A 24856-nucleotide genomic window follows, 5' to 3' on the forward strand; every position below is an offset into this window, starting at 1 on the left:
TGGATATATTTTAGAGTAGTCAAGGTGCAGCTTGTTTAGCAGTACAGATTTACTGTCCTCTGAAAATAACTCAACATACAGGCATTATTGTCTAAATAACTGCCAACAAACGTGAGAACACCCTAAGTGATAACAGCTGTATGTCATTTAACTATGAAAAGTCACACATCTTATATCTTGTATTAAAGCAGTTAAAATGTGGATCTGGATGTTCAACATGGCACCTCATGTCAAAGACTGTCTGGGGATTTAAGAATTAGAATTGTTGCTCTACACAAAGATGCCAAGGCTATAAGAAGATCGGTAACACCCTGAAACTGAGTTACAGTACAGTGGTTAGGGTCATACAAAGGTTTTCCAAGACGGGTTCCACTTGGAACACATCTCACAAGAGTCCATCAAAGAAGTTGAGTCCTCGTGCTGTGCGTCAGGTACAGAAACTGGCTTTAAAAAACAGACTTGTGAGTGCTGCAGGATTGCTTTAGAGGTTGCAGAAGCAGAAGGTCCGCTCGTCAGTGCTCGGACCATACGCCACACACTGCAACAAGTCAGTTTGCATGGACGTCGTCCCAGACAGAAACCTCTTTTGTAACTGTCTCACAAGAAAACCTGCAAACAGTTTGCTGAAGATGACCTGTTCAAGAGCCTAAATGAATTACTGGAACCATATCCTGTAGTCTTATGAGACTAAGATAAATTTGTTTGGCGCAGATGGTCCTGCATGTGTGGTGATGCCCTGGTGAGTAGAACCAAGAAAATTGGTCTTGACTACAGTCAACCATGGTGGTGGTAGCATCATGGTCTGGGGCTGCATGAGTGCTGCTGGTACTGTGGATCTGTGTTTCACTGAGGAAAACATGGATTCCAACATGTACTGTGACATTCTGAAGCAGAACATGATGCTTTACAAAGGAAGCTGAAGGTGAAGGTGATGGTGTGGCCAAGTATGTCTCCAGACCTGAACCCTATTGAGAACCTGTGGGGCATCCTTAAGCAGAAGGGGGAAGCGCCATGTGTCTAACATCCGGCAGCTCCATGATGTCATTATAGAGGAGTGGAAGAGGATCCCAGCAACAACCTGTGCAGCTCTGGTGAATACTCTAAAATATATCCATGTTTCATTTCTATAGTATTGTCCCTTGAGAAGATATAATAAAATGGTTGCTAAAATGTTAGGGGTGTACTCACTTTTGTAAGATACTGTATGTGTCTCTTAAAAAAGACTTTTGATTGGTACTGTAAATAAAGCTGTCAGTTCACAACACTCCATCCTAATCACTGGCGATCTCTAGTGTTGCGCAGTCCGATGTATAAAGTCGTCAGACCACATTCACTGACTTGCATCCACAAATTCTGTAAACGTTAATGACAAACACATCGTTTTCTATAGATCGGGATCGGATGTCTAGTGTGAGGTCGATGGGCCTTTTTACGGTTGTAAACATCAGCACGTTGCCAAGCACGTGAGAGCTATATAAAACGGAACAGTCGAACTACAGAGCCGTTGAAAAATTGGGCTAAATTTAACACACTTGGCACGAAATGCAGTTGTTCTTTGAACCTTAATAAATGCTACACTTGGCGTCAGAAATACAACAACAGGTTTGTGCAAGAGAGGCGTGGGGGTAATCAGGACGAGTAATAAACCGCACCGTAAAGCAATAGTAAAGACGACGTTACAGCTCGGCAAGCAGGTAGGATTCATTACAGCCTTCAGGAACGGCTGCGTTAAGCACAGGGACGGGTGGATTTGTGCGGCAGGTGAAAGAAAGGTTTCAAAATGGCTGACGAAGAAGAGAGAGTCTGAAGAATGTACGCTCCTGTGTCTGTACATCCGTCCAGAAAATCAGGCCCCTGTTTCTATACAGCCCCAGTCGTCATAGCCATTATCCGTCCACGCATGTTCTCTTTCATGTCTCCGTCTTCATGGAGGGTCACGTGTTCTTGTGTTTGTTCTCATATTTACCCAGGGTTTTCTTATTTCGCCTTCCATGCCTGGAGGATGTGATTTGCAAGCATGGAACAGTCAGCTTTTCAAAGATTGACCACGGGAAGTCTGCATAAGGAGAAGGTACGAAAGAGAGAGAGAGAGAGAGAAAGAGAGAGAGGGAGAGGGGACAAGAGTAGGAGAGAAGAAAGTGACAGAGTTTATCTTGTGTGAAATTAAGTTTGAAATCCCCTGGCTGGAGAACGAGTGGAGATTTCACAGGTTGTTTTCTCTCTTCATTTCACTCCCCCCTCCTTCTCCTTTCCCTTTCCTCCCCTCCCTTTCCCTTCCTTTCTCTCTCTCTCTCTCTGAAAAGCTGATATGATTAGTAGAAAAAAGAAATTCTGCCTGTAAAACAGACATTTTGCCCGTTTAGCATAGTGCAAGAATTCCATTATTCACATCATATGCTATAATGATTCCTCTCATCACACAAATCAGCAGCGACATTCTCGTTCTGCCAAGAAACCTTACACCTGTTTGTCTTACGGTCCTCCTGAGGGGCTTTCCTTTGACAGTTATTTCCCAATTTTTCCTTAGAGGTGACCAGTTAAAAGATCTCAAGGGGTCACAACTGCCAGATATTCCTAGCCAGGAGCGAATATTTGGTCCCAATAAGATCTAAACACACACACACACACACACACACACACACACACACACACACACACAATCTACCTTTCTCTGTCAGGAAAAGAAGGGGTGCTCTGAAGAGAGTGCCTGCTGTCCTCTTGGGCCAGGGAATGAGGGATGGCAAGGGAGAGGGGGGGAGGGCGCTGCGAGAGGCTGCGGTCATAACTGAGACATAGAGAGAGAGGAGGAAATGCATTAAGAGAAACATCGCTCGCGTAGAAACTCGTACATGAGGAATAAACCCGAGACATTAAAATAGCAGCGTTCACATTTCAGAGATGCTGAGGGCAGGTTAATGCACTCGCCGTGTTCATCCACACGCCGAGAGACAGATAGAGACGCTGTGCATAATTACAGCTTTCGCTTTTTTTCCCCTTTTTTCATTTTTTTAAATTATTTTACAAATTACAGCCGGCAGTTATTATCTGCGCCAGAGCTACAGGTAGATAGTGCAGAGGAGAGCTCATGCAAAATTCACAGTATTCTTTCCCTCTCTCTTTTGCTCTTTCTTTCTTTCTCTCTTTCTCTCTCTCTTACACACACATTTAGGCTGGAGAAAGAGCTAGATCAGGTTCTGCTTTGAGTGCGAGGCAATAACCAGCGGAGGGTCGTTAGAGCAGGAGGCTGATGCACACAGAATGCATAATGCACAGAACATTGTGCACGTGTGTGTGTGTGTGTGTTTGATCTCTCCATAAGAGGCCGCACAACAAACCGACAGTGACTAGGTTAATATGATGACATGAAGTGCTGCTTGATCTATGTGAGGACTAAAAATGTCCCACGATCACTCAGGTATTGAACAACATCAATACAATGGTTCTAGAAATCAAGCTGCAACACACACACACACACACACATACACACAAACAGAAATTAATCCCATTTAAACTGTTTAAGTCAGTTTTTCAACAAGGTCCAAAACATACATTCCAGTAGTGGTATTACTGGTGCACTCACAGGATATAACCTGTACATTTCATTCATATAAAGGATTTCATATCACAACTTCATATTGCATCAGTGTATTCCCCTTTGCCATAACAGAGACCTGGGCTTAGGACCAGATGACTCCAATACATCATGAGAGGTATCTGCAGATTTGATCAACTGCAGCACTCTTAATAATTTAAAATAAACACTGCCTGCAGGTCCCCCAGCGCAGGTTGAATTAAAGCTGCACGACAGAAAATGGCAAAGCCTTCCACAATAGAGGCAGACCATCAAGCGTTTTTTATTTTTTCAAGAAGCCGTGCAGCCTTCTATCTAATGCCCCTCCACTCACTGAGAGATAACCGAGTGAAAATCTGTTGTTCTGGTGTGTGAAGTATTGCATTATCGGTCTGAATACACACACAAAACACACTTGTTTTAATATCCTTTCACTGTATTAAATGATAAATCTTTGGTTCTAGGACCGGTCAGATATTCCCATTTTTGCAGGGTCATGTAGTCCCTGAGATGATATATAAACACACACACTCACACAGAAAACACACTTCTTTTTTCTATCCTTTTACTGAATTAATTGATAATCTTTGATTCTATATATTCTTTCTTATATATATATATATATATATATATATATATATATATATATATATATATATATATATATATATATATAAACTGTTTCCTTCTGAGGACGTCAGATGTTCCTATTTTTGCAGGGACATTTAGTGCCTGACAAGATATAAAAACACGTACACACACACACACACACACACACACACACACACACACACACTTACACACATAAACACACACAGGGCAGAGAGAACAGATCAAGTCATGAAATCCTCTCACCAGAGTTTGGCCGAAATGATGAGTGCAGAGAGAATCAGGAGAGATGAGATAGTCACGGTCACATAAAACTGAGGATCCACTACAGAGAGAGAGACAGAGAGAGAGAGAGAGAGAGAGAGAGAGAGGGAGGGAGGGAGAGGGAGAAAAAGAAAATCAAATAGATTAGGGAATACAAACAGAGAGGCAGAAAAAAAAGCACAAGACAGAAAGAAAAAAGTAGCACTGTGAAAGTGCAGCAGAGAAAGAAAAAAGAATGCAATGCATCTGAAATGGTTCACTTTTCACTTTCCACGCTTTCATAATGCGTGGGAACTTGGAAGCTTAGAGAGAAGCATTGTGGGTAGTGGACAGCTCAATCTTCCATCCAGTTGCCCACCTTCTTCAGTCTCTCGTTCCTCCGCATCTCGTTCTGGCTCCTCTCCTGAGTCCTTGGCTTCGACGGACAGTGGCTGCTGTTGGGTTTGGTTGGCTTGGGCGTTCCTGCGACCCGGCCACACCCCGGGTGTGGCATGCTTCGTGCCTTCGGCTTCCTGGCTGGACGGGAAATGATGCGTCTCGTCCTCCAACGGTTGAGTGGGACCCCAGTCGACCGCCCAGAGCGGAGTGGGAGTGGCCTGGGGTGTGGCGGACAGCTGCATGTCGGCAGGCTCGTCGCCCGCGCGGCAAGGAGGTGGGCAAATGATGACGGCGACCAGCAGGAGGCGCAAGAGAGCAGCGAGTCCAGAGATGGAGCTAGACAGAAATGGAAAATATTTGGAAGGAAAGGATAAATATTAGCACCATCGATGTTTGACATTTTAATAAGAAGTCAATCAGCAGTTGCAGACTTCCGCACTCTTTTCATTACCATCGCTCCATCGCTTCTCTTTTCACTGGTGCTTTGCTCCTCTGATCATCTCTTGAAAGAGGAAGACGATGAGAGGGGGAGCGTCTGGCGCCTGACACTTACTGAAAGATCGTAAACAGATGGCTGTAGGGGGGAACGACGCTGCTGCTTGAGATGGAAAACACAAACAAACACATTAACTCACGTCTTTCAGTCATACATAACCTCAAGTATCAAACACACACAAAATGCCCCGGGAGGAACATTTAACCGCACATTCATACCCACCCACACATTCACAGATATAAAACAATTTTACACACATACACACACACACACACACACACACACACACACACACTAATAAAATGATTTCTATACATGGACACACACATATATACAATATGCAAGGTATGAAAATAAAGCATCACTGTATATTAAATGTATATATTGCCTATTCTACACACACACACACACACACACACACACATATTCACCTGTAGACACAACTACTGCTTCAATCCAGTTTCCGATCCAGGCAATAACTCTACAACTGGATTCAGATTTGATGACATCTTTTAACACTTCAACATGTAAAACACACAAACCCACAAGAACACACTCATGCAAACTACACACACACACACACACACACACACACACACACACACACACACACACACAATCCTGAAAGCAAATGCAAGCAAATACATGCAGATCACCAGTGTGTAGACAGCAATCAGTCCACATGCTTACCGCTCGCTGCTGATGGAGGGAGTGAGAGAGACCCAGAGTGTGTCAGAGTGAGGAAAAGCATTGGTTGCCTTAGCGACAGAGACATGGAAAGAGGGAGAGAGAGAGAGAGAGAGAGAGAGAGAGAGAGAGAGAGAGAAATACAGGAGCACGAGGGAGAAAGAGTATACAAGCGAGAAAGTGAGAGAGAGTATAAGGGGCATAAACTGGAGAAGGAACATAAACAAGAAAGAGAGAGAGAGAGAGAGAGAGAGAGAGAGAGAGATAGCCAAGAGAAAGATTAGAAGCGAGAGTGCATGAGAAAGAATTGGTGGTTTTCAGTAAAAGACGGATTTAAATGCTAATTATGCTTTTTAACTGGTTCAATTACACGGAACAGAAGAGGGAAAGAGAGCAGATTTTAAGGACACAAACCACAAGATGAAAAATGTCTTAATTTTTTTAGCCAAGAAAAAAAACGAGTGGGGCCAGATTAAGTATTGCATTCGTTTGAGGAGGATAGAATGAATAAATAAATAAAATAGGCAGAGGCAGGAAAAAAAAAAATCAATATGCATTAATTTGGTGTCGGGTGAAGGAGAGCCACAATGAAGAGGGACCCTGATATTTATAGACAAAAATGCCAGCGATGATAAATAATCGCACACACAAGCACAGTCATGGTATGGCACTTTTATTGGCTCCATGATGCAACATTTACATGAAGAACATGCTGGTGTCCACCCGCGCTCTCTGCCCTGCTGCCACTCGCTCAATCTGTTAAACTTCACACCTCACGTTCTAGCTCTTCCTTCCTCTATCTCGATCTTTCTCTCTCTTTCGCTCTGTCCTTATTCCGTCCTTTCTTTCACTGGAGGACGCAGCGTAGCCACGACGATCCTGAGACCTCTTCTGCATCTGGTGCATCGTTCGCCGTTGAGTCTTCGTCTTCATCATCATCTGCTGAAAAAGATTTTTTTTAGCAGATGAGAAAGTTTTTTTGGTATTTTAAGCAGGATCAGGACCTCAAGGTGAAGGTCACGACCATTTGCATTATGGGCTGAATATGAAATGTTAAACGGAATTCATTATGAAGCCGGAGCCTCTTTATCTCGTTCTCTCACCCTCACTCTCCTCCTGGGAGTCTCCGTCAGATTCAGCGAGTAGGCCGTCCAATCGGCTGTCTCGTCTCGCGTTCACGTCACCTCTGGAGTTCGAACAAACAGAGCACGATTGTAAAAAACGCCATCAGTAGTTACTATTATTCCAGTTGGAGGATTTCCTTATTAGCATAGAAGATGAATCTTTTTGAATTAGCTCATACACCACCGAAAGAAAGAAGACTGAATCCCAGCGTATTGTGTAGTTATGAATTGTACAGGACGTTATTTAGCGCCTAGAATAAATTGAAACAAACAGAGAAAGGAATTGTGGTTACGAGACTGAGAAATGCTAGAAAGAAAACGCAAAACCACAAAACAAAACAAAACAGCTTATTGTTCAGTTATTCGTTCTACGGGACATTATTTAGAACCTAGAATAAAGCAAAACTAATAGGGAAAAGGACTGTAGTTACGAAACTAAGTAGAGCTAGAATGAACCTGTTTAAAGTGTTAAAGCGTGAAGGCTGATTTGATGTGTGTCTTCAGGGAAACGGTTTGCACTTGGGTTAACGTGTTAATATCACCTCCTCTGATCGCGCTATTTATACACCTCTTATTGTTTCGGCCTTACAGGAACGTCGACCGACGAGTCTGTGCAACCTGACAGCTCTCATCACATCATGATGCAATCAATGGACACACGGCCCATCTTTATTGTTATCAATACAGGAAATCACGCTGACTGTGCTCCGAACGGGACTGAAATGCCTCCTCAGGTAGCACGAGTAAACTGGGCATGAATATTCCTTACAAGTCAATACCCGAGTCGATATTTCTCTTTTTATCAACACATAATTGCATGCTTTATTAAAAGGTCATGCTGACAAAACCGTTAAAGAGACCGAAAAAGTCCAATCTGTGGATACACAATACAATAAGAACGCTCGACAGATCGTTTATTAACATTAGTAGAAGATTAATGCCTTTCAATTCCTTTTTGCTCTAATTATATCTCCAAAGTCAGAAGCAGATAGCTGTGTCAAAGATTTGCAATGAACCTGTGAGAGGGAAAAATCTAAATACTCCATCCTATATAAACAATCTACAAAAATATATATTGAATTGTAAATATCTCTACCAGATTTCTGAAAGCAAGCAAATACACAAGATGTTTAATATAATTATGCTAATGTTCTTGGAGTAAAAGAGTACATGAATAATCAATGAGTGCTAGTTATGGAGAAAAACAGAGGAAAATGGCCAGACTGGTTCAAGCTAGCGTGAACTCTAATAACTACTCTTTGCAACCACGGTGAGCAGAAAAGCAACTTGAAATGCCTAAGGTGGAAAAGCTACAAGAGCAAAAGAGCAGTCAAGAACATTTAAGGCTACAGTGAGCATAGGATCTATTAGACAGATAAAGGATGCCTGGTATGAATGAAAATGCCTGGAATGGGTTATGTGGCAGGGTCAGAATTAAGCGTGAGCAGTAGCGTGAACAAAATCCATGTATCTGCCCTATGCCAAAAGTTCAGTCTGGTGATGGTGGAGTAATAGTGTTTTTTTTTGTGTGCACACATTGGGACCCTTAACATCAGTTTGAGCACTGTTGAAATGCCACAGCCTACGTGAGTTAGTCTCAGACAGCTCCATAAGCACGAACAAGAGTTTTCAGTGGCCTCGCTATTCAACAGATCTGAAGTCAGTAATGCACCTTTGGGACGGTTGCAGCGTGAAGATGCAGCTGTAAAAAATCTGCAGCAATTACGTTTTTGATTACCAAGCAAAATAAATAAATAAATAAATAAATAAATACCAGGTATTTTTGCAAATCCAAAATTTAAAGTTTGTATGAAAACAGCTGAACAGATGCATTTGCAACACAGACAGAGGAACGGCAGCATCGCACACATCCCACCCATGAAATTAGAGCATGAGAACTGTGCTTTATAAAACAGTGAGCTGTGCCTGAATATGGGATGATAATCTGATACTGTGCCACTTAGTATCATTCAGAATATTCATATATAATAGGCATATTCATAGAAAAATACAAACTAAATATGAGCAAGTGAGAACGCTTTTTCAATACTGGGGTAGAAAATATACATTCCAGTTTTATGGGCTCGGTGGAAAACTTAACACCACACCTTTTTTTTACATTTCCTGGAAGCTGTTCCCAAACTGTGAGTTCACAGCCTCCTGTGACCCAGCGATGACCCCCACTTGGTGTGAGCCACCAAGCAAAACATAGAATTCGTGGTACATCCGAGCTGGTGAGCGAGACGAGGTACCTACACTGTGGAAGAGAAAACACTGAGAGAGGGAAGACAAAGTGAGAAAGAGAAAGTGGATGGAGAAAATGTCACACCGTAAAAATAAGCTTTTAGAAATACATCCTTAGGATTCTTACGTACAGTTTAGGGTATTGTCTCCGCTGGCGAGGTCAGAGCATGAGCCAATCAGAACCCCTGGTATTTGATTGACACAATCCGTGACACCAGCAGTGCTGCTGTGATTGGTCAGTCGCCTCATTGTGCCTAAGAGAGAGACACCAAAGAGTAAGTATTACACATACACACACACACACACATATATATATATATATAGAGAGAGAGAGAGAGAGAGAGAGAGAGAGAGAGATTCATAGTATATCATATTTATTAGCATACTATGAATCTGCATTTACGTATATATATATATATATATATATATATATATATATATATATATATATATATATATATATATATATAAATGCAGATTCATAGTATGCTAATAAATATGATATACTATGAATCTGCACTTATGAATATGCATACTACGAATCTGCATTCATTTATATGCTAAATGTAACATAAATTAAGAATAGAATTGGGATACTTTTTTGAAAATGCCATCATTTGTCTCTAGCAAAAACTATGTCTTAGCTCTAAGGGTTTTTTTTTTGGTTTTTTTTTATACCTCCTCCTCTTCCTCCTCCTCCATCTTTAATGTATCACTTCAAAAGCACATGTGCTCCTGCCGCACGTGAAATGATAAACTACCATCATTACAGCGCTTTTGCATTCTCAATTAGATCATCACATTACGCCGCACGCATTCCTACGAACATCTCTGATGTATCTGGTAGAGTTGGTTTACAGATTTCAGAATGCCATCATTCTATTGAAGAAATATTCCAAGATCCCAGAAAAAAAAAATGTGCTTAAAAAAAATCCTGCTGCCCTCCAGCGAAGAGCTTTCCTGCTTTCTTTTCTTCTGCCTGTGCTCTCTGAGCCGCTGGCACTTTGGTGCTGAGAGCAAGCGTCCCTGGCCATGACACCGTCCATTAATAAATCCATTACATAGCCTTAGGTTGGGGAACAAATGTGTGTCTATTGTGGAGCACAAAATATCGAACACAGCGGGATTCGGCCAAGCAGATAAAAGAGGCCTTTTATGGAAGGAGATGCTAATGGGACATGTGTGAGCTGAAAGCTTAGCAGGATACTTACTGCAGCTCCACTGAGGAACCACCAGTTATTTGATAGAAAACAAATATCATCCATTTAGCTGATACCTTTAATATGAACCATTTTCCAATATAGGCTTATAAGATGTGTGCATCACTGACATTAACACTGTTGATCAGTGAATTTTTAACCCTGAAATTCAGCTAGTCAGCTAAACACTAACAGGAAATGTATGTAGTAAGAAAAGAATTCATGTCTAGAGTTTAAAGGGTTGACAAAGATTTTAATAAGCATTGTTCTCTTCAATATTTTGATCATTCAATTAGCACATATCATTTAAAACATGTACAGGTTAGCTGACTAGCATGCTAGCTTTTTTAATTAGCTGATATGCCTGTGAAGTAGCTAGCAGAATAAGCTACTGAAGTCACATTAGCAGTCATGTATAACACACATTTTAGCAAATGTGATGCTAAGAATGCAATTGTATGCGATATCAAAATATCGAATCTTTTTAACTGCTGTTTACATTTTCTGCCATTTTTCGTTCTTTCTTTTTTTCCTTCTTTTTTTGAAAGGAAAAGGAAGGTGATAGCTACCGGTTTCAATTATTAAAAACATTCCTGAAAGTAATCTGAGATAGAATTGCTGATGCTGTTTATGACAATGTATGAGACACTGTTTAAAAAAAAGAAATGTCGCAGAGCTAAAAACTGTAGCGCCAGCAAGTTCGAAGTCAGAATCCAATTTTTCCTCTCAGCAGAATCAGTTGGGGGGTGCAGCAGATTTCCAAGTGTGTGTGACTTATATATTAGACATGATTCAGATGATGTTACAGCTCAAATCTGATTATTTTTGGTTTTTTACACTTTTTTTCTGCAAGTGTATAAACAAGCTTGTTATTACATGCAAGTGTGTGATGATAAAGGCATAAAAATTAGTAATGATATACACATGCAGTTTGCCCAATGATAACCTGACAGTCATAACCCTTATGTGTTAGTTCCATCAGCTTCATAGTCACAGCGCAATTCTAAGTCTGGGTTAATAAACACATCCTAGCTTTAAGGTAGTATTAAGAAAAAGGATTTTTGATTAACGGTTGTGTAGGAGATGTTTGGCAGAATGGAAATGGCAGTGTGTATGTTAAAAACAGCATTGTTCAAATGCAGGAGATTGGTATTGTGTGTGTTAGTGCTGAAGCTCATACCTGTTCTCCAGTTAAGCACACGAATACTGGATCTCCCATTGGCCAGAAAGACGTGGTCGCCTCGGGCGCTCAGTCTTAAACTCCCATTGACCTCATCGACCCTGCTGCAACCAGTGACCTCTGAACCCCACTGATGCAGCTGGTTAAGGGGGTCCGCTGCTCGGTCACATACCACCCATACACACACGCTCCCATCGGTTGAGCCACTGAACACCAGAGGACCCTGGGACTAAGAGACAGAGAGGATCATAGTCCAAAGGTTCCATGAAAACCACTAGTTCAAAAATAACACTAATACTACTGCTAGTAATACTACTACAACTGCTACTACTACTACTACTAATACTGGACTACTAACACCACCACTACTACTACTACTACTACTACTAATAATAATAATAATAATAATATTACTACTACTCCTACTACTACTAATAATAATAATATTACTGGTACTACTAACACCACTATAACTACTACTACTAATATTACTGGACTACTAACACCACCACCACTACTACTACTACTACTACTATTGCTATTATTACTACTACTACTACAATAATCATAGCATATCCATTTTAAAGCATACTCATTTTGACTAAATGATTTCCACAATTTTGCTCTGTACTTTTCGCAGTATGAACATAATGAGGTGGCTACTGATTTCTAACACCGAATTGTCAAGAGTTTATTTCCTCAAAGAAAGACCGATTCAAACCCTTTTTTTTCTAAAATATAACAGTGAAACTGTGTGATTTGCAGATATGTAATTCGTAATATGATAAGTGTGAATGTGTTAAGCAAGAATGCATTAAACAAGTATGCAAGTCATTGTTAGTTAATTCCAGCAGTCCTTCAATCACAACTGCAGCAGTTGGGTGTTTTGACTTAATATCTTCATATTAAAAAAAAGTCCAATTCCAATTCCGACCACATGAAGTTAAATTACAAATTTTAAATGTCAAACATGAAGTGCATTTTGTGTTATAAGTTCAAATGATTATGGCAAAAAAGCTTTTCAGAATTATTATTCAATATCTTTTATAGTAGATAGTGTCATTCTATTTCCCCTTTGTACCAGACAAAATAGTCATAATAAAATGAATAGTAAACACATCAAGAAAGATAGGGCTTGAATGTTTGGACGTTTTCAAAAGAACAGATTGACTTCAAGTTTGGCTCTGGCACTGAAGCATGAAAGCTGAATATTAAAATGTGATAAAATGTGATAAAATGTGCTGTGTTGGTGCCACTTGAACGCAGAGGCGTTGTGTTCGACAAGGCGCTGTTGCCATGGCACCCACCCACCTGTAATGTCGTGACAGCATCCAGGTGCGCGTTGACTGATTGACGGTTCTCCTGAGAGAGCCAGTCCCACACTTGCAGCTTCCCGGCATCTGTCACACAGTCAAAGACCCATTTCTGACTCACACACGGACACTGACCATGCATACACAAATGTGTACAGTCCCTACAATCCACACACACGTTCCTACAAGTACATTCATTCACAACTATTCCACGCACACACGTTCCCATCCATAAAAGCTTTCACATCTATATAGGTTCATGTATAATATATACATATAATATATCATGTATTTTATATACACACACATATATACTGATTCCCATACATACACAAAACTACGTGCATTATATTGAGTAGACTCCTTAGTGTCTAATTTTTCGAGGCCTGGACTCCTCTGAAGATGTGCTGTGGTATCACCTATAGATCAGACCTGTTTGTCTGGCACATCGCTATATGATCTGGTGAATTTGGAGGCCAAGTCAACACCCTGAAATCTTTTTCAGGCTCCTCAAACCATTCCTGAACAATTTTTGTCGGGTGTATTATCCAGCTGAAAGAGACCATAGACATCAGGGAATATTGTTGCCATGAAGGGGTGTAACTTTTGTGTGCAACAATGTATAGGTAGGTGGCACATGCCACAGGAACAACTACATGAATGCCAGGAAATGAAAGAATACTCAGCCGATCATTCACCAGAGCATCACTCTCTTTCTCCTTACCATCTTTTCATAATGCATCATGGTGCCATCTCTTCCTCGGGTATGCATCGCAAACACACCAGGCTTGTAAAAAAAAAAAGGTGATTTATCAGGCCAGGTCACGTTCTTCCACTGCTTCATGGGCCAGTTCTCATGCTCATGTGTCTATTGTAGAAGTTTTCAAAGGTGTACAGGGTTCAGCATGTATACCGACTGGTCTGTGAATACGCAGCCACATATTACAGTGATGCAATGCTGTGTTCTGACTCTTCTATCATAGCAAGCATTAGCTTTTTCAGCAGATTGGGTTACAGCAGCTGTTCTTTCCGACCGGACCAGATGGGCAAGCCTTCCCCACGGTGTCACTGAACCTTGAGCAGTCATTCGCTTGTTGCCAGTTCACCAGTTATCTATCCTTGGGTCACTTTTCTAGGTACTTACCACTGCAATCTGTCCTTAGCCAAAGTCAACCTGAACCTTACACCTGCCCATTTTTCCTGCTTCCAACATATTCATTTGAATTAAGAACTGAATGTTCACTTGCTCCCTAATATATCCCACCCCTTAATAGATCCCATTGTAATAAAATTATAGATGTTATTTAAGTTTCCTTTTTCCGGTTGAAATCTTCTGTATACTCTATGTGCATTAATCCCCCTAGTTACGTTCCAAAACCGCCCACGATAAACGAACACCACCCCAAAAATGCTATTTTATGTATACAGTACTGTACTGTGTTAACATTTTACTTCATTTTATAATTAATAATTATATTTTTATTGATAGATTTCATTATTTCAACATGAAACTCCATAACAATTCCCTATAAGTTTTTTGGTCTACGGTGCTATCCGTGAGAGGCCGGGAAAATCAGCTAATCAAACCAGTTATGTGGAAAATGCAATTCCGCGATAAACAGGGTGGGTTCTGAACCGTGGTAAAGCGGGGGATTACTGTATTTTCTTTGCTCGTATCTTTGCTCATTTGCTACACAAATCACACATCCACACACTTTGACATTTCCAACACACTCACCTGAGCCTGTCACGATGTAGCCCTCCCACTCCGCTATGAAGCAAAGGCTTGTTACAGCGTTAAACGTGTAGATCGATTTCACGCACTGGCCTGGCAAGGAGACAAACACACAGCAGGTTATGATTCATATTTCATTTTATACCAAGCATCAAAGTATACTGATTCATGAGTGGTGCATATATTATTCGCTGTCAATTGTAAATATTGACAAGTGGTCTTCATTTACTATACTGAAATTACTACTACTACTCAGTACAGCGACACGACACCAGTGAGAAAATAAAGCTGAATCTGTCAATATGTTTAAACAAAAAGCAGCAGAGTTGTAGCTAATAAGTAAGAAGTGCAAATAAAAACTTAAGAGCTGAAGGTGTTTACTTTTATATGCTGCTAGATATGAAGCTTGATATATATTTACAATGGGATATTTCCAATATCACTCTATGTAAAGTCTTAAATAGATCAGAAAATCAGGTATAATGGATTGACCATTTTTACAACAGCTTTTCATGTAGTTTTATTTACATTAAAAACTTATCTTTAATTTTTTACTTGTACATATAATCTATGTATATAACAAATATGTCTATGGAAATATACTATATAGACAAAAGTGTTGGGAACCGTCCACTTCTAGCCAATTGTTAGCACAAAGTTGGAGGAACACAATTGTATAGGATGTAGCATGAAATTTTCCATTCACTTGAACTAGAAGACCCAAACCAGGTCTGTGAAAGTGAACAACGTCCATGGTTTACATGGGTTGGAATGAAAGATCTTGAGTGTCCTTCTACAGACCTCAACCCTCAACACCCTTGGAATAAATTGGAACACTGACTGGCTGAATAATCGCAACAAATCTCCACAACCACAGTAAATGCACAGTAACAGTGTGTAACAGTAACAGTAACTGGGGACTAAATGTGGTAAGATGTTTAAAAAAAAACACCTAGAAATCTTATGGTCAGGTATCCACAAACCTTTGTCTATACAGTGTATCTATAGAGACATTTTATAATGAATGTCTGCCTCGCCACTTGATCTAATGATCTAAAGTGATTTATAAACTTCACTTTGTAAAGTTTGAACCAACGCCATTGCACTCACATCTACATCAGAGCTACAGAGTGGAATTGAAAGCTGACTAAAGCTAGGGCCGAACATTCGCTCATTATCTCTGACAGATATCCGAGTGTTAAATTTTTTTGCCAGAAGCCACATCCATCACGAGTAAATGTCTGCGTTCAACTTTCGCATCACAATAACAACTTTGTGATGTCATCAAAACATGGTATGAAAAAAAAAAAAAACTAACAACAACAAAAAAAATGGTGATCTAGTGCGTAACTAGGCAACTGTTGTGTTTGTGAAAGGATTTGTTTCATGGAAGGATCGAGGTCCGGATTTATGGACGGGATTAAAAAAACGTTGAGCGTGTGACTCACCAGAAGTCAGAGTCCATATTCGTACACAGCAGTCGGTGGAGCCACTTATGATGAACCTTTCCTTCTCAGACAGATGCAGAGCAGATGCTAAAGAGGCAGAGAGGGAGAAATAGTGTGAGAAAGATTGAGAAAAGAGAGAGAGAGAGAGAGAGAGAGAGAGAGAGAGAATGGGCAGGTTGCCCAAAAGCATGATTATAGGAGCAACTCGGGGAAGAAAGATTTACACACACATGCAATAGAGATGATAAAACCGAGAACACAAAAAAAAGCAGAAAAATGAACTGGCATGTAAGAAGACGTCAATCATGTTTTTTGATGTGTGTGTGTGTGTGTGTGTGTGTGTGTGTGTGTGTGTACCTAATTTCCTGCAGTGTTCTGCAGGTGGTGTACTAATACAAGTGACGCCACCACTGTGACCCCCGAGATTGCGCTGCTCTGTTGCCGTGGGAACGTGCCACACCTTTACTGTGGTATCACGACTTGTGAAAGACAAGAGAATTGCACCAAGCTATGATTTCCAGGTCTATTAAAAGTCACAACTCCTATAGATTTGCTCAACAAAAAAAAAGATCTTCCAATACCTGCCAGAAATCACAAGATTGTCCACAGCAGCTACACAAGTAATGATGTCACTGTGCCCTTTTAGAGTCCTCAGGCGAAACTTGGCCTTTTCCCATGATGCTTTGAAAGAGGTGAATTCAGCATCTGGAACAGAAATGTGGATACTGGTTTACTCATCATAGTTTATTTTTAGGCCGGTATGCAAGGAAATTGAATGGGAAATAAGGCACCCTAGAGTAAGATGTAGAGAGTTTAAGATGCCTGAGCATTATTATATATTGGGGTGTGTGTGTGTGTGTGTGTGTGTGTGTGTGTTTGACCTGGGTCTGGGAGCTTCTGGCTTTGTTCTCCGCCCTCTTTCTCTTTTATATCCTCCTCAGTTCGACTTTCTGACTTATCCTCTTTCTTCTGGCGGTCTTCTCGTGGTAGCTTCGCAGCTGGAGTAGAATTTGGGTGATGCTCTGCTCGGATGTCGCTGTGGTCAGCGACAGAATGAAACAACAAAAGAACCCTTCATTTATCTTGAGTAACTGCTGTATCCTGGACAGAGTCACGGAGGAGCAGGATTCTGAATAGTAATCCAGACTATCTCAGGACATTTCATTCATTGAAGAGAGTTCACAACCATTGCCTGTGTGTGTGTGTGTGTGTGTGTGTGTGTGTGTGTGTGTGTGTGTGTGTGAAAACACCCTCGACCTGACTTTGGTATAGCACACAGTCCTCTATATAGAGAGTGTGAATGACTGTGGAGCAACCAACAAGACATAATGAGGAGGAATAGATTGTGGACAACAGGAGATCCATTTTACACACACTTTTGTCCCTCAAACTCGCACGGACTCACACAGATGCACACACTTCATCTCTCTCTACCGCACACTTACATTTGTCTTTTCATTTTATCCTCCTCTTCACCCACAATACATTGGGTTTGCTGGGGGCCAGAAAGTTGCAGCAGGAGCTCGGCCAATCTCCTGCGAAGCTCCTCCTTCTTCGAGACCTGACAGAAAAGGGAAAGAGTCAAATTAAGGGGATAAAAAAGAATTGCGTTCTCTGCATGCAAACTAAGTTGAAGTTAGAGGGGGGGGATTCAGGGGGAAAATGTGATCTAAGTCATTTTAACCATAGCATGGTTATTAGTGTCAGAACGTCTGGTCTGAGTATTTCAGAAACTTGAATGATTTCGTGAAATTCTATAAAATGGTCCAAAAAAACATCCAGTGAGCGAACAGCTCTGTGCTGATGAGAGAAACCGACGAAAAATTTGTTTCGAAATGATGTCTTTCCTTTCTTCTATCTGGTTTACAACAAGCCTGTGCCTTTTGAAGCCTTTTTCCTAGCTGATAACAGCGGAACCCCAAGTGGTCTTCTGGTTTTGTAGTCAATTCTGTTCATGTTTTATGTTTTGTGAGTTCTGAGATGCTTTTCTGCTCACTACGGCTATAAAAAGTGGTAAACTTTTGGTTTATTGACTAGACATATGGCACATGTAATTTTTTTCCCTTATCAGATTTCGAAATCATCAGCCAACAAAAGTTTCTGCTCGATCAAGTTTCTGAAGATCGTGCTGAATTTCTGGCCTGGCAGAGAATTTAAATGGATAGGGGTGGGCAGAATCGCTTGTCGGAAGACCCTGGCGTTATCTATTTTATGTGAAAAGTCATTTGCAATAGCAAATCAGTCAGCTCTATCTATGGCTTTGAGGTCATCGTGCCGGCTGTGTTGCTCAGTAACCGTATTCACGCTCGGTAATTTGCGCTATGGCGCAGAATAAACACCGCTAAACTAACCCGGTCTCAGAGCATCCTCCGCATTTGTATTCTTGTATCTCTTCATCTCGTACACTTTCAGCATACAAAACTGTGAATCATCAGTGCTGACCACTGCCTCTTTGTCATCACTGACATTTACATTGGAATTTGCCTGGACGCCCCGTACGAGCGTCTCCATAGAGAATTACTTGTAGACAGCGAGCACCTTTGAGCTTTCTGCCATCGTGTTCTGCAGTGTGAGTCGGCTGAACCTGCCTTTATGTAAAGCAGATGCCTCCTGGGCTTTGTAATCAAGAGCTAAAAATTTAAACACAGTCTAGCCGCATTAGCGGGAAAAACTTAATCTCCTCTAAATGCTCTCTTACTCGCCTTTAATAATTTGGTTGTGTGCAGAAGCATACAAAGTGCTGACTAGAAACCAGGAACAGGTCTGATTAGCCGATCCTGGGATTAGATTGATCAAGATTAGGGAGGTATTGATACAGTATGTAAGGAATTAATCTTGACAGGATGCTATAGGAAGGTAATACACATCAATACCTGCCTGAATAACAGGAAAGCGCTTGGTTTCCTCTTAAACCACAGGCAATGATCTGAAATTACATGCGGAAATTGATTCACGAATGACACAGCGCACTTTTTACCAATTTATAGTTACATCTCATTGGGAATGTCCCAAAGCAAGTTATTAGTTGTGCTATAGCAGGATTATACCAAGGGACTACACTACCCATCAGCCACTGCACCATGTCAGATGACCATTTCAGCTGTTTCACGTTCATAGTTAATAAGTATGTGTATTTGGTCAAATCCTGCACTTAAATCTTTATCTTGAGTTTGTAGTTAATGGTTGTGTTTCGTGTTCAGTTTATGTTTCAATGCTTCTTGTTTCTACGTCTATTTAACTGGTATTTAAATGCACATCGTTGTATTGTGCACTTTCAATTCTCTGGTAGACTCTGTGTGACCAAGCAAGCAATACGTGCAAATTTCTCCTTCCTGAGAACTTTCCTGTGGTGGAAAAACGTCCTGATTGTAACAAACACAAACGCCTGTGACAGATATAAAAGACAGTTTAATTAAGAAAATGTTTTTTAAAAAGGTTATTGTGACTTTTTAGCTCACAATTCTGACTTATTTTTTCCTCAGGATTGTGAGATATAAACCCGTAATTGCGAGAAAAAAGTCAGAATTGTGAGATACGAAGTATGAAGTCAGAGTTCAGACTTTTTTCCATCAATTGCGAGTTTATAACTCATTTGCGAGACTTTTTGGCAAAGCACGCAAAAGGCTTTTATATCTATTATAACATAGACAAATCGTAAAAAGGATTATCATGCCAAATAGTTAATATGGCCAAATAGTGTCAGGGTAATAGCATACAAAACTCTGTTTACAATAAAAAGGTAACTTAAGTGTTCTGTAAGAATCACATCCCTTGGTGCTTTGCCAGAAAGTGTTGCAAAATTAGTTATTAACTCGCGATTGCAAAAAAAAAATCAGGATTCTGACTTTATAACTCTTTTGTTATTGCCAATTGAGGGTTTAAATCTCGCAATATTTTGAAAATATGAATTACAAAATTGTGAGATATGAACTCGCAATTGCAAGGGAAAAAAAGTCAGAATTGCTAGTTATAAACTCGCAATTACGAGAAAGAAATTCAGGATTCTGACTTTATAACTCGCAATTGAGAGTTCATATCTTACAATTCTGAGAAAGAAAGTCAGAATTGTGAGGTAAAAAAATAACAATAACCTTTTTTTTTTTTATTCAGTGGTGGAAACAAGCTTTCATAGACAAAACTGTAACAAAAAACTGCTTTCTGAGCATCCCAGTCCACATTTAATCCCCATTTGCTGTTCTAATAACCTCCACTCTCCTGGGAAGATGTTCCACTAGATTTTGGAGTGTGCTAGTGGAAATTTGTGCTCTTTCAGCCATAAGGGTGTTAGTAAAGTTGAGGAGGCCTGGGCTACCTGGGGTCAGAGCTCTACAGCAGGCCTTGCTTACACTTGTATGTCTCCAGTTTTGTAGTAACAGTTTGTAGAAGAACCAGATATGGCTGGAAGAGTCAGGTGTCCCAATAATTTTTTTCCATATTGTATATAAATCTGTTACATGTGGTAGAGCCTGAACTGCATTCAAAGCTGATGTGTGGATGCTTCAAAAAAAAAAAAAAAACCTACACTTTACGAGACTTATTTATGCAAATACGATATGCGAAAAACAAAAGAAGAACTGGCAGTATAGCTTTTTACTGTCGCAAATAGAACTCAGTGCGTGAGTGTGTACATCTCCTTTGACCGCAAAGTGGTCGTGTAAAAGTGCTAAGAAATTCTTGGCAGTATTTTGGACAGAAGATACTGTGGTCAACAGAAAGCCGTGTTATGGTCTAGACAGAGACAAATGACTGATGTCCAGGTTTGTCTTCTGGGAGCATTGTAGCAGCTGCTACTCTTGGCATAGGTGTCCAGATATTTGGCATCCAATAAGAGCAGGTAAATTAACATTGCATTCGTTCTCTAGTTGGATGCTTTATCCTGGTCGGGGAAACACTTGACCATAAGATCTGCATGTGCTTTGCAAACATCTCATTCCTCAGTCCCTATTTGCTTTTATAATAACCTCGACTCTTCTGGAGAAGTGTTCCACTGGATTTTGGAGTGTGCTGTTAGAGATTTGCGCTCCTTCAGCTACAAGGGTAAAATCGTGTACCGTTGTAGGGTGAGGAGGCCTGGGGTGCAGTCAGCAAGCCAATTCAATAGAGTTTCCGTTCAAAGCTCTATAGAAGTACACTTAGGATCTTCTTCTTTAACCCAAGTAAACTACATGTTCATGGAACTGGCTTTGTGCACAGGGGCAGTTTAAGTGCAAAAAAAGACGTTGTACAATTGTGTGCCTCAAACTTTCAACCTTTGTTAAATACTTCTGTCCATATAGTATATCTGCATTGCTTTACTGACAGTATTTCAATCCAGTACTATGGTTCCTATCAGCCTGTACACCCTCACATGTCATGTCGCATGATCTGAATCACGTTGTCTTGCAATTAGCATATGTATAAGTCTCATCATTCACAACACTCATAGTGTCACATTTGTCTTCCACAGATCTACAGATGCAAGTGCAAACAGTTTTAATTAGCGGGCGAACGTGAAATGCTAAGACAAAGAAAACCATAACCCGAGCACGAACGCAAGGACTGTGAACGATACCCGACAAGCGTGGAAGAAAAACGCGAGAGTGCTGTGAGAGTGTAACGAAACGTGAGACTAATATATACATGTGCTAATTGCAAGACAAAGGGATTCCGATGCTGAGATCATGCGACATGGCTTGGTTCGGTTACACTTAATATGTTTCTATGTCAGGACGTTGATATTTGACCTATAGAAGGTGCATGTTTGGTTGCAAACAAAACACTGGTCATGACTATACAATCATGTGTATTAATCTGTTCAGGAGGTAAAGCATGTAGATAAATCCTGGAACAATATTATTGTTCTTTATCTGTGCTAGATACACAGTTGATGGCTTTTAATGTGTCAGAAACCCTCTTCTGTGTGTGAAAAGGGGGAAAAGGTTGAGAAACAGAGGCAGGGAGACTCAAATTTAATTGGTGTCTTGGCTATTTCATTTGAATAAAACCGAGCAGGTTTCATGTGCAGGGTTTGTGACTGGCTACATCGGCACAGCTCCACCTTGTGTACTGCCTTGAGAAATGACAAATATGAACTTGCCACGGTGAAAAAAAAAAACACCTTGGGTTTCTCACTTGCCATTAATGTGTCAAGAAGGAGCCTGTGAACATCGCTGAAATAGAACCCTTTACATGTTAAGTGTTGTTTAGGGAGGTTGAAATGAATCGAGGTAATAAGCTGCCTCAGAGGAGACCACCGGAATGAATCTTGTACCGTTCCCTCCAGTTGTGTGTATGTGGTGTTTTACAGATAATGTGGATTTACAGCAATAATTATACAACAAAAACTTTTATAAGTCACAACCTGCAACCATTACACAGGTGTAAAGGTCTCTTCATGTACTAGATTTTCTCTTGAGTTTCTCCTGCTCCATAAAAAAAATGTGCATTTCTACCATTTAAGGTTTAAGAAAAGTAATGAAGAGTGTAATAACATTTACATTTACAGCATTTCGGCAGACTATTTTATCCAGACTGACTGACAATTCTCTTATCAGAGCAGGTGGGGGGTAAGGAGACTTGTTCAAGGACCCAGCAGTGAAAGTGTGGTGCTGCTGGGATTTAAACTCATGACCTTCCAATTATTCATATAACATCATAACCTATGAGCTGCCACTTCCATAAAAAGATTACCATTTGGGAATGGCAGCAAGCATGTCAAATATAATCCTTTTACAATCTGAATATCTAATGGCCACTTGTTGGCATTTTTATTGCTGCTAAATACGGATACACTACATGTATTTGGGATGCAAATATGGTAACACTATTGTATATGTATGAGAGAATATGTTCACATTATATGTATTGGGAATACAAATATGGCAACACTACTATATATGCATTACAGATGTAAATGTGGTAAAGCTATATGTATTACGGATGTAAATATGGTAACACTATATGTAATAGGGATGTAAATGTGGTAACATTATATGTATTAGGGATGTAAATATGGTAACACTATATGTAATAGGGATGTAAATATGGTAACACTATATGTAATAGGGATGTAAATATGGTAACACTATATGTATTAGGGATGTAAATGTAGTAACACTGGGATGTAAATATGGTAACACTATATGTAATAGGGATGTAAATATGGTAACACTATATGTATTAGGGATGTAAATGTGGTAACATTATATGTATTAGGGATGTAAATATGGTAACACTATATGTAATAGGGATGTAAATATGGTAACACTATATGTATTAGGGATGTAAATATGGTAACACCATATGTATTAGGTATGTAAATATGGTAACACTATATGTAATAGGGGTGTAAATATGGTAACACTATATGTAATAGGGATGTAAATATGGTAACACTATATGTATTAAAGATGTAAATATGGTAACACTATATGTATTAGGGATGTAAATATGGTAACACCATATGTAATAGGGGTGTAAATATGGTAACACTATATGTAATAGGGATGTAAATATGGTAACACTATATGTATTAAAGATGTAAATATGGTAACACTATATGTATTAGGGATGTAAATATGGTAACACCATATGTAATAGGGGTGTAAATATGGTAACACTATATGCATGTTTCAGGTATTACACAGTAACACTATATCCATGTTTCAGGTATTACACAGTAACACACATGATCTGGGCAAAATAAAGAGAAATGAAGGGTTTTGTCTGGTGTACCTTCACTGCTTCTTCAGGGGTGAGAGAAACTTTCAACTCCAGATTCTCAATCTGCCTCAACTTCTTCTGCAGTTTCCTCACCTCCCCCATCTGTAGACCTCCAACACTTCTTTCTGTCCTTCAAAAAAATCCCTGAAATGGACTCGTGGTCGTGCAAGTGATCTTGAAATAATATTAAAGGAAATGTCCGTCCACTGGAGCCCCGGGGACAGCGGTGCACTGGACTCGCATCTGGCCTGATGTTGCTGTTAGATCCACTCTGTACAAGGGATTGAGTGTAAACGTGGAAACCGGAAATCAACAATGGGGAGGGAGCGTGGGAGGATACACGGCGGAATGCCGAATAAATGACTACTTCCTGTCTTAGTGCACTATTTAGTGGCGCTTGACAATACAATTTAGGGCACTTCGCAATATGTAGAAAGTGATTTGTAATTCGGATTTGGATTTTGAACACACGTACTGAATTTTCATTATCCTCCTGATATGTTGTTTTTGTTTTTGTTTTATGAACATGGAGTCACTTGTGGTTTTGTAACTTGGGGTTAGATATGGATTTGTGATAAAAGAGGGGTAGTTCTTTGAGGGTTAGTAGGAGAGAAGATAGCTCCAAATTAGTTCTCTACATTATTTCCTATTATACCTACACTATTATATACACTGTATGGAGGAAGACATTGGGACACCTCACTTTTCCAGCCATATGTTCTTCATCCCCCAAGCTGTGAATACAAAGTTATAGGAGGCACAAGATATATAGGATTGTTTTGAACTAAAAAACCTTTCCAACATGACACTGTCCCTGTGCACAAAGCCAGCTCCATTGACATGATGGTTTATATGGGATGGAGTGGAAGATCTTAAGAGCTCTGACCTCAACTCTTTGGGATGAATG

The 24856-nt window shown here is 40.2% G+C and overlaps 2 protein-coding genes across 8 annotated transcripts; both read right to left on the reverse strand.

Moving 5' to 3' along the window:
• Window positions 1–1085: 1085 nt before the first annotated feature.
• Window positions 1086–6236, reverse strand: LOC124385076 (PILR alpha associated neural protein). 6 transcript variants are annotated; one of them, XM_046848185.1, is made up of 6 exons: window positions 6009–6236; window positions 5274–5417; window positions 4803–5158; window positions 4427–4505; window positions 2666–2785; window positions 1086–2056 (listed from the first exon to the last, which is right to left on the reverse strand). In XM_046848185.1, the coding sequence occupies exons 2-6, from the start codon at window positions 5282–5284 to the stop codon at window positions 2035–2037; spliced, it is 588 nt and encodes a 195-aa protein (XP_046704141.1). In that variant the 5' UTR covers window positions 5285–5417; window positions 6009–6236; the 3' UTR covers window positions 1086–2034. The 6 variants fall into 6 exon arrangements, with proteins under 6 accessions (XP_046704141.1, XP_046704140.1, XP_046704137.1 ...); XM_046848184.1 differs by having other exon boundaries at window positions 5274–5420; XM_046848181.1 differs by having other exon boundaries at window positions 5750–6236.
• A 426-nt stretch (window positions 6237–6662) lies between these two features.
• Window positions 6663–24269, reverse strand: si:ch211-154o6.3 (uncharacterized protein LOC563854 homolog). 2 transcript variants are annotated; one of them, XM_046848180.1, is made up of 13 exons: window positions 23962–24269; window positions 17694–17809; window positions 17130–17284; window positions 16830–16953; window positions 16606–16727; window positions 16249–16335; window positions 14804–14893; window positions 13064–13152; window positions 11753–11981; window positions 9505–9627; window positions 9238–9403; window positions 7109–7191; window positions 6663–6944 (listed from the first exon to the last, which is right to left on the reverse strand). In XM_046848180.1, the coding sequence occupies exons 1-13, from the start codon at window positions 24049–24051 to the stop codon at window positions 6853–6855; spliced, it is 1566 nt and encodes a 521-aa protein (XP_046704136.1). In that variant the 5' UTR covers window positions 24052–24269; the 3' UTR covers window positions 6663–6852. The 2 variants fall into 2 exon arrangements, with proteins under 2 accessions (XP_046704136.1, XP_046704134.1); XM_046848178.1 differs by having other exon boundaries at window positions 6663–6947.
• Window positions 24270–24856: the final 587 nt, after the last annotated feature.

This window comes from Silurus meridionalis, chromosome 4 (genome assembly GCF_014805685.1).
Source record: "Silurus meridionalis isolate SWU-2019-XX chromosome 4, ASM1480568v1, whole genome shotgun sequence".
Classification (NCBI taxonomy): Eukaryota; Metazoa; Chordata; class Actinopteri; order Siluriformes; family Siluridae; genus Silurus; species Silurus meridionalis.